General features: G+C 40.2%; 2 protein-coding genes across 4 annotated transcripts; one reads left to right on the top strand and one right to left on the bottom strand.

Moving 5' to 3' along the window:
- Positions 1–205: 205 nt before the first annotated feature.
- Positions 206–8,863, top strand: zgc:152968 (uncharacterized protein LOC564848 homolog). 3 transcript variants are annotated; one of them, XM_034693084.1, is made up of 16 exons: positions 206–448; positions 2,186–3,723; positions 3,802–3,897; positions 4,325–4,580; positions 4,886–5,223; positions 5,316–5,459; positions 5,538–5,652; positions 5,739–5,810; positions 5,891–6,034; positions 6,177–6,290; positions 6,395–6,468; positions 6,556–6,660; positions 6,989–7,104; positions 7,299–7,437; positions 8,142–8,262; positions 8,492–8,863. In XM_034693084.1, exons 1-16 carry the CDS (start codon positions 298–300, stop codon positions 8,578–8,580), a joined length of 3,612 nt encoding a protein of 1,203 aa, XP_034548975.1. In that variant the 5' UTR covers positions 206–297; the 3' UTR covers positions 8,581–8,863. The 3 variants fall into 3 exon arrangements, with proteins under 3 accessions (XP_034548975.1, XP_034548974.1, XP_034548973.1); XM_034693083.1 differs by having other exon boundaries at positions 4,322–4,580; positions 5,894–6,034; XM_034693082.1 differs by having other exon boundaries at positions 4,322–4,580.
- Positions 8,864–9,123: 260 nt separating this feature from the next.
- Positions 9,124–14,008, bottom strand: LOC117819624 (UDP-glucuronosyltransferase 2A1-like). Its single transcript, XM_034693088.1, has 6 exons — positions 12,653–14,008; positions 12,433–12,581; positions 12,198–12,329; positions 10,762–10,849; positions 9,977–10,196; positions 9,124–9,485 (listed from the first exon to the last, which is right to left on the bottom strand). The coding sequence occupies exons 1-6, from the start codon at positions 13,374–13,376 to the stop codon at positions 9,200–9,202; spliced, it is 1,599 nt and encodes a 532-aa protein (XP_034548979.1). The 5' UTR covers positions 13,377–14,008; the 3' UTR covers positions 9,124–9,199.
- Between the last annotated feature and the right edge of the window lie 97 nt (positions 14,009–14,105).

Here is a 14,105-nt window from a genome sequence, read left to right as displayed (position 1 = left end):
CCACCTGTCGGCCTGGATGTAGTACTGCAACATATTGTATTACAGTTAATCTTAGGACTCTGATTTTTTAGTATTATATGTAGTGTAAATTATATTGTGTTCTTTAAAAATATATATATATATTTATGTGAATGAAAAAAAAAGTATTAATAGTTTCTATGAATGGTTTCGCGCCACGAGCAGAGCCTATTTAAAGGTAGCTGACGTCACAAGAGTGTCAGTTGGAGCTCTCACCTGTTGATTGTTAATCAGTGAGAAGACGCTTTTTACGCTTCGTGAAAAGTGTCTTTTTTGCAGATGTTTCCGTCGTGTGGTCTGTTTGCTAATATAAATTGTCCTTCTACAAAACGTGGTCGCTGTGAGCGGCCTCACTGTTTCTACAAACATGGCATTGAGCTGCAGTATAAGCTCGGGGCATCGTTTAAATCACCGGTGTTTGACTCTGCAGGTTGGTGTGCGAAAAGTTAATAGTTCATGTACTTTTATATGAAATAATGTCTAATTTGAAGATTAATTTGTGTAAATTGTTTTAAAACGAAGCAGCTCATTTATTTTAAAAACTAAACTTGACTGACTTCAGCATTATTATGCATTTGTTTCAAAGTAGGCCTGAATATTGTGAATGAACTGTCCAAGATGCATGGCTGCCAAATGTAATTTTAATTCCCACACAGTAGAAGTAAGGAAAAATTGCTGTGTAATGTAAACTATTTGCTGTCATTACTGTTTATATAACTCAAAACACTTTATTCTCTTCCCAAGGAGAAATTTGTAGCAAGCTGTTTTTCTAAAAAAACAAGAGCACACTAAAGCAGGGGTTCCAAAGTCTGGTATGGCCTGGACCCCTGCGTGGTCGCAAGATACAAATGGGGGGTCGGTGAACTGTCTTCCAGATTTTTTATTTTTTTTTAGTTATCTAAAAATGGTACATTTTAGCCATAAAAGTAAAAAAAATCAACAAAAATAGTTGCAAACCTTGAAAATAGGAAATGTAATTAGTTCTGACCCTTTCTTTTTGCCGGATGACTCCTAAGATCAGAGTTAGTGAACAGTTAATTATCAAAAGTGTCCGTAGCCGCAGGTTAATTCCAAGCGGCAACCTCCGGTCTAAAAAATACAAGTCCAATGCGGAAGTTCTAAAAACTGCAGTTCATTAAGGATCCGCTTGAGGCTGGCTCCAGAATTACCGGAAACCACATACACACCAATTCAAAAAAGCCGATCTTTACAGCAGAAATAAACGTGTTTACAGCCTGGTACAAAAGACGAGTGTAGTCTGGATAGCTCATTTCTCGATCGGCACACACTGTACAGGGGGTGATTTTCTTTCTAATGTAGGAGTTTCGAAGATATTTAGATTACGAGTCTTCCAATGAGAGGCACAGCTGACTTGATTGACAGGCGGGAACACTGTAGCTGTTGGTTAGGAGGCTCAAAGCCCGCCTTTTCACGTCACAATCGCTCGAAAGCAGCAATATGGCTGCCACCACATTGGCCCCAAAGCAGTGCTTCAGAAACAGATGGGTGACGTCACGGATACTACGTCCATATCTTATACAGTCTATGGTCTGGACCCCCTGCGTGGTCGCAAGACACAAATGGGGGGGTCGTGAGATGTCTTCTAGAATGTATGTATATTTTTTTAAGTATTTAAACATAGTGCATTTTAGCCATAAAAGTAAAAGAAATCGACAAAAATAGACGCTAAACTTGAAATAAAACCTTGAAAATAGAAAGTGTAGTGAGTTTTCTGCCTTTCTGTGTTGCCAGACGACTCCTAAGTTTAGGTTTAGTGAACAGTTAATTATCAAAAGCATCAGTAGCAATCGGTTAATTCATAACGGCACAGGGAACACAGCCAGATGCTCATATAGGTAGACTCATTTTCTGCAGACCAGCTAAATGAAGCCACATTAAATCACTTAGAGGGACAGTGGGGGTCATGAGTCTCTGGCACCTATATTTTCGGGGTTGCGGGCTGAAAAGTTTGGGAACCCCTGTACTAAGGCAAGCTATGCATTCAGTTGCCTTAAAATAATTGTTTAATTTTGCCATGTTAGTTATCACTCATCTTCAGGTAACCACGCTAGGACTTAACACAGATTTCTTTTTCATCCAGTGTTGCCTTCTGTTGTTTTTTTAATCCTATAACAAATGTTACTTTTTCAATATTTATTTTCAACAGGGGTCCAAAAAGACAATCCATATGATGTCCGTGGAGCACCAGTGAATGACGTCACCGCAGATGATTGCCTCCAGCAGCTGGAGAGGCTCAACAAGGAGATTGAAACGGTTAGGCATGAGGTAGAGCAGGAGCGGAGGCGATTGTCTCACTACCAGACTGTACAGGTGGACAACCGAAACACTGAGCCAAGTTTTTCTACCTCTAAGTCCGAGACGGCACGTAAAAACGTAGACAGGAATTCTTATGGTTTGTCTTCATTTACAGAGTCAAAGAAAAAGAACTCCAGAGCAAGAAAGTACGTGGTTGACAACTCTAAACCAAGGACGGATTTAGAGTATGATCCTCTGTCAAACTTTTCTGCTGACTTGCGGTCTTACAGCACGTCAGGCAAAGAGCAAAAAGTGAGGGATGAGCAAGGTTTGAAAAGAGCAAGAAATGCCATTTGTTGCAACCAAAAGCTAACAAAAGACTATCAGGCTCCCCTTTCTCGATCCCCATCTCCAGATCCACTTGGCGACTCTTATGAAGACAGTGAGCTGGTTATCGACATTTCTCTCTCACCTGAAAGAAAGAGCCGGAAAGTCAAGGAATTTGTTGAGTTTGTTTCTGACAAATCCCCGACCCAGGAAAGAATAACTGAATCTAATGAGTCCGTGATTTTTCTGGATTCTCTGCCATTACAAGTTTCAAAAACTCTTGCTGTCAGTGCTACACCCCTACCTGCACCAAAGCTTCAAGAAAATGTACTTCATAGCAATTGCAGGGCTGAAAAAAGTCAAAAGTCTGAAGTGTATGAGAATGAAGACTGTGAAATTGTACTGGTTAAAGGAAGTGTTAACATTACTGGATGTTTAGAAGACCTGGGAAGAGAGAGTCAGAAAGTGACTCATTTTCAGGCTGCTGAAACACTAGATGAAAAAAGTCCTGAACCTACAAGTCCTCCTACAGCCAGAGACCTGCAAGATCAAAACCTGAGCAATCTGGTGGTGAAGAAACGACCCCAGTGTGAGCTGTCCTGTAGTGTGAAGAAAATGAATCCACTGCAGCCTTATGATTATCTGCCAAAGAATTCACTGTTTTATAAAACTCCAGAGGTCTTACTTAACAGGCAACATGCCAACCAAACCCAGGCTCAGAACAGAGTTCATGATCAGCAGTCTAACACAAACTGTTCACCTTCACTGCTGCCACAAGGACAGAAAACATCAGACCGAATGATCGGACAGGCTCATCATCATCCTCCTGAAAGATACCTGGAGCCAGAAGAAATGGCTTCATACAGCAACCAAGCTGGTGCCCAGCGCAATTCCTCAGCATCAAGTTTGACAAACCAAGCTGAATCATCAATATCCTCCGAGTGTCTCTCTGTAAAAGCAGATGCTAAAGAGGTTATTATCATCGAGTCAAGCTCTGATGAGGAGGCGGATGAGTTCAACTTCTCAGAAATAGAGCTGTCTGACAGTGACCCAATGGAGGAATGCTACAGGATCTTCATGGAGGCAGAGGTTAAAGCAAGTGAACAGCAGCCTGATGTTCCTGTAAGTATGCTGTGCAAACATTATATCCAAGATAGAGATTTCTTTAACCGCTTACAGAACTTTGTCTTCCATTTTCAGGTTGGAGTCGAAGAGGAGGAGAGGCCAGAACTGAATGTTACACCGCAACCACAGGCAGGAAGGAAGAGAGTAGCTCATGAAGTGAAAAATACAGAGGTACAAGCTACTTTACATTATATTTGGAGGCAATCATGAGCTGGAAGGGGTAGAAAAATTACAGCCAAAGATGATATTTTGAACTAGAATTAATTCTTTCAAGCAAAATATTTTAATATCTAAAAATCTTTCATCACTAATTATTAGTAGTTTAGACTTTAATCGCAAAGAAGTTAATTTGAAATCCATCTATAATAAAGAAGGTAAAATTTAGCTTTGATTGAGGTTAATGGAGTCCTACCATTAAAAAGCAAAGGTAAGTAGACTGTACTACTGATCAAAGTCATCTGTTGTATCCATACAGAGAGCTCACTAAGAGCTAAGAATGGCCTTTATCTTCTGGACCTAATTCATTGAGATTACACAATTCATAAATCAGAATTTTCAGTGCCTTTTTTTTTGTTGATAAATTTGCATCATTCAGCAGCCGGTTGCTAAAAGCAGACCTCAGCCAAAGGTGCTGGTTCCCTGGCGTGGGCCTGCAGTGACGGGATTTCCACCCCAGCCCTCCATCACAGCCAATATCCAGCAGGTACAGCAGAGGGCCTCCATTCTTACGGCCTCAGTTAAAGGTGGTCAGGATTTTGCTCTCTCCACATGTCAGAGGAAGCAAGAAACCCAGAGTGCACCCTCTTCTTCAATTCAGAACCCTGAAAACCTGCAGCTTGCTCCCCTGCAAAATGGTAAGTATATTCTTTGGATGAAGTCAACAAGATGTATTAGCTTTACAGAGAAATATTAAAATGTAGATATCATTGTCTAAATAAGAAAACAATATAGACAAACTATCCTTTTCTCATACTGATATTTAAACCTTCATTAATTTATGATTCTGTGGTGTGATCACTGAACTTATATTTGAAGTTCACTAGAATTTACATCTTACATTTTTCCCTTTTTTTGTAAATAGCTCAGTTTCTTTAAGTGGTGTATTTTTGCAACATTATTGAATGCATCACCTCTAGTGTTCATTTGTTTTATCCCACAGCTTACATTAAGTACATACCTTTGGAAACAGCTGTGATAAATGTGGGCAACAACCTGCACTTGATCCTACCCCAGGGCACCGTCACTCTGCCTGTGACTTCAAGCTCCAGCCAAGTCAGTTCTGTGCTAACTCCTGTGACCCGAGTGCATCCAAACCATGTCACTGTGAGACAAGCCTACAATCCAGTTTTACTCACTCCTGTGCAAAGATACCGCTCAACAGCACCGATGATCATCCCTGCGCAGGCACGTAAACGTTGGCCAATCTCTGCTTCTGCAGCAGCACATTCAGTTCCAGCAGCTTCTACTCCTCAAGCTGCTGTCCAATCTACTGCTAAGGTGAGATGTGAAATGTGCAGGTGCCCATTTACTGAAACACAACTACTTTTTAAAAAACGTTTATCTATCAATAATTAATTCATTCTTTTCAGCCAGTTGCTACTAAACGCAAATCAAAGCAGCAGAGTGAGGCCGCCAAAGACAAAGTTCCCCATGACATCAGACAACGCTACGTCAACTTGTTCACAGAGGAGCTCCTCAAAACCTCAGCCAATGTCAATGATGCTTTTGAAAAGGTGAGGCTGTGTAAGTCTGTGTGCTCCTCACTGACTAACTCTATTAATATTGATTTCTCTCCCTGGTTATATTGACAGGCTCTTGCTGAAGAGAAGACTGTGTATAACCGCAGTATGAACAAACTCAAATATCTCAGTGTTGCAGTGAATGCTTTAAAGAGGCTGAAGAATCAAAGTGCTGCGTTTACACGAGGTGAGAATCTTCAGGAAACCTGCTCTGTGTGAAATATGCAAATGATGCTGATAACACAAAGAACTGATGTTTAAATATAATTTCAGATCAAAATAAGGTCAACAGCCAAAGCTTTAAGGGCAGAATTCCACTAAATCTGGAGGAGATTGAGGGAAACGGTAGGATTATTTTTCTCTTTGATGTTTTTGTGGCTTTATTTACATCATTTGACATCTTATAGTAACCTTACTTTTTCCAGCAGATGACATGCCCTTTTATGACAGCTTTAAGGACTATATTCTGACTGAGGGAAGAATGATTGAGAGCAACTATCCTCTCCAGCACCCAGAGAAACCTGGTTCTGCTGTGCTTTTTTCTGAGCCTAAGAAAGGAATCAAAGACCGTAAGTGCAACATAATGCTCCAAGTATCAGACTGTGCCCTCATTTTTTGCCACCAGAGGGCACACTTAAGCTGTTGCATGTGCAGAGAGGATTTCTTGTCTTTGCACAGCTCAATCTAGAGATATCCTCTTTTTCTTTAAAGCTCTGAAGAGGATCTGCTGTCGATGTGGGGCTACGTACTCTGTGAGCCAAACCGGCAAACACGTCCGTAAGGAGGAGTGTAATTATCACTATGGGAAAGGTGTCAATAATCGAGGTAACTATACCACAGTTTTATATGTGACAAACATCACATGTTCTGTTTCCTCTACAACTCTTGCTTCCATCAGAACTTTGTAAACATTGTTATAATGCCAACAGTACCAGGTGGAGTGGAAACCCGCTACAGCTGCTGTGAGGGAGTCATGGGAGCACCTGGATGTCAGGTGTTTAAGGTTGGTAAAGATGCATTATTCCACTTGAATATCTCCTAAGATCACAAAGCTTTATTTTCTTATATTATGTTATCTTTGGTTCAACAGTTGCATGTCCACGATTCCCTCAGCCTGGATGGATTTGTATCAACCTCTGAGGGAAGTTCCTCAGGCAGGAGCTGTCCTGGAGTCTACTCCTTGGATTGTGAAATGGTTTCAGCTTTTCCCCTCCTATTATAAATCTCCCTGTTGAGCACCAAACTCCTGTCATACATACCCCAAACTATTTGTGCTTGTCTTGTTAAAATCCAAATTTAAAATTGAAGATATGACCACAGACATTCTTAGTATTACAAAATAAAAGTAACAAACCATAAATATACATGATAAAAATATTGCTCCTGTATTGAGCAGAATAATATGAACATTGTTTTCACATGCAAACACACCTGTCAACACAAATGATGAACAGTAGGTTGATGTTTGACCCTCAGTAAGTAATGTAAACGAACGGTGCATGCTTCCATTTTTGTCTTCATAGTGTTATACCATTCATGGTTTGGAGCTGTCCAGAGTGACCGTGGTTAACTCCAGACTGCAAGTCATTTATGACACCTTCATCAGACCTGATAACGAGGTCATCGACTATAACACCAGGTACGTGATCAGATACTAGACTTTTTTTTTTTTTTTTAATCTCCTTTTTGAAATAACCATTAAACCAACTTAATCACCAGCCCTCTTCTAACAACACAATACTGAAGTGAAGTTTTTACAACTGCTGTATCTCTATGTACTTATTATCAGCCAACTGCTCTGTCTATAGCCTTTGTGACACGTGACTTTTCAAGGTTTTCAGGCATGAGTGAGGAAGATGTGAAGGATACCTACACCTCTCTCAGAGAGGTTCAGGAAACCTTACTGAGCTTCATCAATGCAGACACCATTTTGATTGGACACAGCCTGGAAACAGACCTCTGTGCCCTGAAGGTGATTGCTTTTGGCGTTTTCCAAAATTATTAACATCATTTATCCGGGGCAAGCCTGACTTATTGATTTTAAAAACAAGCCAAGGAGGGTCAAAATGCTAATAAAAAGAGGTTTAATTTTCTAAGCCAGTCACACCCAACGTGGCAACATAATTCTCCTTCAGAAAACCTTTTTGAGTGTTTAAAAAAGGAGCAAGCTGTGATTAGTATTTCTATTTTGAAGCTACTTTAAACAACTTTCACCTCTGGCTATTGGATTTTTTTGTCTTGGATAAAATAGCGAAGATGGGCTTTCTGTTAATTTGATTATTTTGTATCACTAGTATACAGAGTGATATCAAGTTTTTGTGAACAGCAGGAAACTGTACATTTTCTAAAAACACTAACACTGCTACAAATCTGGCTCACAGATCACTGAATATTGACTTCAAAGCCTTTTTAGAATGGCTGCTTGGTTTTTAATGTAACATAAGAAACTAACCTCAGAATGGAAACACATTATGAGATATGACAGACATCAACATTTATAATTTATACAGTTTTAATGACCAAAAGGAACCATTTAGGAAAATGTTGAGAAAAGTTTACAGACCAGTTTGTTTAACCTGTACCATTTTATTGTTAGAAAATGAGTCAGTACTCAGTGAGTATCCAAAAGTCAACACCCAGTTATACAATTTTTAGATATCTCTCTATTTACTGTAGTTGCTTCATGGAACTGTGGTGGACACATCAGTGGTCTTCCCCCACCGTCTGGGCCCCCCTCACAAGCTCAGCCTCAACAAGCTCACTGCTGACTACCTCAGGAGGATCATCCAACAGAGTGGTGGGTCATCGTGGACAACTACAGCCTCCATGCATGTTTTATTCACCCTTTACAAATTAAACTGCATTTTAGGCCAAAGAGTGAAAAAAAAAAAATCAAAGCAGATACACATAATCAGACTGCAACATTCAAGCACTATGAAAAACAGAACTTGTGTGTGCAATCATTTATCCAATACATGTTTGTTATTGAGTACTTTTCTTAAAATATACCCTGTTGTTTCTCTCAGAGTGTGGCCATGACACTGCAGAAGATGCCGCTGCCTGCATGGAGCTTATGTTATGGAAGGCCAAAGAAGATGGAAAACTGAAGAAATGATATAAATAAGACATGATAATCTTCACCCTGCTCATAAAGGAAAAAAGAAGCTGTTTGTCACTTATTTTTGTTGGGCCCTGTTCACTCTAATCTGATGACAATAGAGGGCTATTTATTCTTTAAGTTAGATGTTATCACTGAGTTCTGTTGGAGAGTTTTCTTTGTTAAACTTTAATTTGAAGCCCATATGTCCTTATCTGTCATACAATGTGTCACTGTATTAAGAGTGCAAAGGGTGGGATGTCATCAGCTTTGACTGAATAAAGGCAATCAATGAATGCTCTCTCTTTGTTTTTTTTTTGGACTCCCTTACTCAAACCAGCCAATGAAACCACAGCGTTAAATATCAAATTTGGTGCAGGTGTAGATATGCAAACCAGTGCACACCTGTCAACAATTGGAGTAATTGCTGCTTGTTGGGCAAACGTATTTAGGTTAGCGATGCTTCAAGTTTTCAGACTGAGTGGAATTTGTTGTGACATGTCTACGTTTTAAGAACATTTCTCTAAACACATTTTTAAATAAATGCCAGACACTGAAATGTAATGATTAATTTTTTAATTTCTGTCCCGATTGTTTCAGAGAAGACGACTACATTGCATTCTTAACTCTTAGTCATCTACTCAGCCTTCCTCTTTGTTGTACTCTTTCTGCCACAGCACCTCCTGAAGCAGAAAGTGCAGGTCTTGATGAACATGAAGAACAGAACCAGAACAATGGAAAGGAGGAACAGGAAGACATCCAGGCTGTGATACTGATACCAGGTGAGCTCATGGGCTTGGACCCTCAGGTGCTTGGCCCCTTTGTTTCTCATGGTGTACTCGATCCAGAACACAGCTTCATCTAGAGGTGTCATCGGTCTATCATGATGGATGCTGGACAGCTGCATGGCACTCTCCTTGTACCTGTGGATGTGAGTGAGCAGGGGTCAAATTTAAGGTTTACAATCTGCATTGTACAGAGTTATTCTTGGAATTTAAAGTGCAGTTTTTGTGTTTTTTGGCTTCAAGTCTTCTCCGCTCTGGATACAGCTGGTGTAGGTGTTAGCCTTTGGTTATGTGTGTGTACCCTTAGTGTGAGTGTGCAGGTATCTGTTTTGAGCATCTTATCTCACCTGTATAATTACTGATCCAACAATGCAACAGTTCAATTTGATTATGTAACATGATTTAAAACTCAAACATGAATACCAATTTATGAGAGAAGAGGCGATCCAGTGTTTTTGCAATGTCATTGACCTTGTAGGCTAGTTGTACTGAACTCTATCTCACTGTAAAACACAATGGCTTCTTTATTGCTGGTCCTAAATGAGCTATGGCTTGGTGTGTTGTGAATTTAAATCCTTTAATTAAAAAAAACAATCAATTAGAAAATCTAGGTATACATGTGAACCTACGATTTCTCATTGATCACAGCTTTGACCCCATCTCTGAACTCTTCTGTCGTCATGAAGTTAATATTTAAAGTTATTGCAGCTCCCTTGGCCTCAACATGGACCATGTTGTCTGGCTGGTCGGCAAACATGGGAAGGCCCACCATGGGAACACCGTGGTAGATGGCTTCATAAATCCCATTTGTGCCCCCGTGGGTGATGAAAGCTCTGGTCTTGTTGTGACCTAATAGGGTAAAAAAATGTTTTTGTTTAATTTCAGTTTGTACCAACTTTCAAAGAATCTCATCTTCTGACTCTGTATATCTGTATGCTTTTGAATGTCATCAATGTAATTCTGTCATTGTTTTCACACCCCAGATTTACTCACAGGAGCTTCAAGTGTTCTTTACCTGAAGTTTTATCATTAACTTTTGTCCTTTACACATATAAGCAGATTTTGTGTGTATGTTACTTTGACCCCAAAAAGTTTACTCAATATAATCCATGCAATACAAAACTACATGAAGGATGTAACAGTCACCAAAAAAAATGAAACTCATTATGGATAGTTGTCTTTCTCTGCATGAATTACAGTTTCAAAAGATGCATATTATAAAGGTTAAATGTTAATATCCTAGTCCTGACCAAAGAACAGACTTTAGGCTAACATCTCTTTGTCATATAAGGAAAGTGTATTTTTAAATTTAATGGAGATTACAAAACATTTTGTGCGTACAGTATTTCATAAAAAGACAAAGTGATGAAGATTAGTGTCAGAGGCCTCAGTAGCTCTTATAACACTTACTTACCCAGAAGGTCATTCTGTGGAATCCAATCATATAATCTGGTGTTGGCACCCAGAGTGGCTGGTTTTGCTCCACTGTATCTCCACAGTACCTATAAAAATCAGCAGGGACACTTCACTTCCAACGCAGGTCTCATTTTAAACAGAATATAATGTAAAGCAGAGCATCAAATGAAATATGCAATAAAAAATTAATTTGCTCCAATGTGGTTACCATAACTTATTTGTATTATATCTTTAATTTGTTTTCTTGCCATTAAATTTGTTACTGCCAAACCATGTCACCCATAGGTGTAGATGTCACATGGAAACAGGGGACAACTACGGTGGCCCTGAAGTGCAAATCATAACGGCAAATAAGAAAACATTACAGCATTTCAGAAAACACTACGGCAAATCAGCAAACACTGACAATAACCAACCGGAAGAAGTAGGTACCCTCAGGGAACATGACTCGTCGCTGATTGGACTGGTCTATCCTTTGACCCGGACGGACATGGTTTACAAGTTTTCCAGATATGAGTTCTGCCAGCGACAACGTACATGCTGCTATTCAATTTATTTGGAAAAGGGGCTACCTACTTCTTCCGGGTTGGTTAATGTCGTAGTGTTTTCTGAATTGCCGTTGTGATTTGCACTTCAGGGCCACCGTAGACACCCCTCATTATAGACTTCAGACTTTATTCTTTATTGTCCCCTTGGGGGAAATTCTTTTTCACAGCACCCTCTGCGTTTCCTCAGACATAGACAAAGACATTCACCAAAAACATACATTGCTCAACTCTACTAAACAAACTATCTACAAAGGCATCAACACTCAAACAGAGAAAGTGTTGTTATTCAGCGGGGCCTGTTGTTCAGGGTCCCTATAACCCTGAACAACAGGAATATTACACTTGGAACACTTGCATTTTTTCCTCCTCCAATAAAAATAATAAACTAGCCGAGGACTTTTACTTTGACAGAAATGTAGAAAGTGACTCAAAGATGCAAAAGTGCAGACATTGTTAAAAGTGTTGGTTTAAATCTGCCGTAAAACAGAAAGGAGCATCTAAGTGTAGTGTAAAGGGATGCCGTAAAAACTAGACACAAGTTTCTCAAAAAATTATAGATTAACATTGAGCTTTACAAGGAGGTGTTGGTTTCATTGAAAGCAGATGATGTGATGTCAAAGTTGATCTGAGACTTTGTGCTATATCATCATTAATAGTTTGTTGTTGATGCAGAATGTCACCTTGTGCCACAGTTTCAAGCATCAACTTCTACAAAATGTGTTTCATGCAAGGACATTTGATAGCTTCCAGTTACTGTAGTATAAGAATCAAATTCAAAAAGGCTCCATAAACCCAAAGCTTTGCACTTTCATTACTGTTAGAGACTATGCCATCACCATTTTGGTGTTTTGAGTTTTTGCAGTTAGGACATGAATATTTGTCTGACCTTTTGTGGGATCTGAGCCAGAGCCGAGGCTACCATGTTTGCTTTCTCGTCCGTGATGTTCTTGATGAATGATCCCAAAGTGAAGACCACGATGCCAGCCTCTCCAGAACTTTGCACAAACTCCTCCATATCCTGCAAAACAGCAATATTACCTCCTCTTTTTCTCTTTGTTGTTTTAGAGGGAATACTGTGGAGGTGTAATTAATAAGTCTTGTGAAAGTGGAGACAGCCCTACCTTTGGCAAGGGTTTAGCCGGTCTGCAGTGGATCCCACCAACAAATTTGAAGTTCGGGAGGAAGGGACGAGGGAAATCAAAGTCCCAGTAGGTTCGTATTAACCACAAGTCTGCTCTACCCATCATCTCGCACGCACTTGTTGGTGTTCCTGTCACCAAAACACAAAAATAGTGTATTATCTGAAGCTGCTGCTGAATATAGTTATTGTGTGTTGCTCACCTTTGATTTCAGAGTAATATTTATCGACTTCTTTCCAAGAAACATCATATATGATCAGGTCTTGCAGTGCATAGAAAAGGAAGTTCCACAGTCTCTCAGAGAAGTCCATCTTGTCAGTCAGTTTGCTCATAGCACCCGGGACAAATGAAGGTGGCGCCGGTAGCTGAGCACAATATCTCTCCCAGTTATGGGCCATAGAAAAGCGTAGAGAGAAGACCAGGGGGACACCCAGAATCTCCGCTAATAGGTCACTTCCCGGAAAGATGGGGTCAGAAAAGAGGAGGTCGTAATTCCCCTCCTTCAGCTTCTTCATGACCATTTCTGATTTCAGCACTCCGTCCAAATACTTCAAAGAAGACTGCTGATCAACCCTCATCAATTCAATGTATTTGATGTACATCTGCAAGTAACTCATATGATCAATCTCATACATGGAAAAGCGAAGGAACTCTTCAAAAAACGTCATCATCTCCTCCATTGAGATGGAGACATTGAAGGGTTCGTAGCCAAAGCGTGAAGGTTCATTGATGTTCATGAACAGCGATGTGCTCGGCACCAGAACCGTCACATTGTGCCCCTTGTCAACCAGCGCGTCCAACACAGGCTTCATGTTAATCCAGTGGCTTCCTTCTGTATACCACACTAAAATGTTGTCTCCATTTGCACCCCATGTTGCAAAAAATAGCAGCAGCGTGGAAAAGGAGAGATGCCCCCCTAGCTTCATGGTGCCTGTGTCAATTGGATAGCATGCTGTACCTTGATCTATTGTTAAAGCTACTCCAAGGAGAATGATTAACTTTCAAAGCTGAACTCTGGCTCTGCTCTGTGCTGCATGAGGCAGAAGCTAACCAACACTCCCTAAGGAGGTCACAGGTGAGAGATAATTGTTCACAATCAGTGTAGAAAACATGCAGTCATGCTAGCATGGCGCTATGGCTGATGATGCCCATCAATGCACCAGTCAGTCTCTCTCAATTTCACCCTCAAGATCCTAAAATATTTAAACTAGTTTATTAAGGGAGCAACTCACTTTAAACTGTGAGAAATCAAGAGAACCATGGTCTCAGCATTGAAATCTCTACACTCATTCAGACCTGTAAACACTGAACTGTTAGCTAATCACTGTGTGCTGGAGGTCACAGTTTGATGACGCCAACAGAACTGCATCATCAACAAAGAACGGAAATTCAATTTAGCAATTTGTATGCCTTCTAGAGAGACAGGACAGTGGATAGAGTCAGAAATAAAGAGAGTAGGGAATGCATGTGGTTCAGGGCTTCTGGTAGGACCCAGGTGGTCCACTTCCAGGAAACAGACTGTACAAGAAGTGCACGATTTATCCACTGAGCTAAACCAAGTCACATGCTGTAAATCATGTCTGCATATACCATACACATTACTGTGCTGACCAAGAGGAAGGGTTGTCACAGGTTTGCAAGGACATCGAGTGATC

This window comes from Notolabrus celidotus, chromosome 9 (assembly GCF_009762535.1).
Source record: "Notolabrus celidotus isolate fNotCel1 chromosome 9, fNotCel1.pri, whole genome shotgun sequence".
Taxonomy (NCBI): Eukaryota; Metazoa; Chordata; class Actinopteri; order Labriformes; family Labridae; genus Notolabrus; species Notolabrus celidotus.
The sequence above is the reverse complement of the archived record's forward strand: the minus strand, read 5'-3'. Positions and strand labels throughout refer to the sequence as shown.

Excerpts from the sequence above, each read along its gene's own strand:
- zgc:152968 (XM_034693082.1), top strand. The coding sequence starts at position 298 with ATGTTTCCGTCGTGTGGTCTGTTTGCTAATATAAATTGTCCTTCTACA. Across the intron at positions 3,898-4,321 it reads ATGAAGTGAAAAATACAGAG|CAGCCGGTTGCTAAAAGCAG; the intron begins GTACAAGCTACT and ends TGCATCATTCAG. Across the intron at positions 5,460-5,537 it reads TCAATGATGCTTTTGAAAAG|GCTCTTGCTGAAGAGAAGAC; the intron begins GTGAGGCTGTGT and ends TTATATTGACAG.
- LOC117819624 (XM_034693088.1), bottom strand. The coding sequence starts at position 13,376 with ATGAAGCTAGGGGGGCATCTCTCCTTTTCCACGCTGCTGCTATTTTTT. Across the intron at positions 12,330-12,432 it reads CGGCTAAACCCTTGCCAAAG|GATATGGAGGAGTTTGTGCA; the intron begins GTAGGGCTGTCT and ends GCTGTTTTGCAG. Across the intron at positions 10,850-12,197 it reads TGGCTCAGATCCCACAAAAG|GTACTGTGGAGATACAGTGG; the intron begins GTCAGACAAATA and ends TGATTTTTATAG.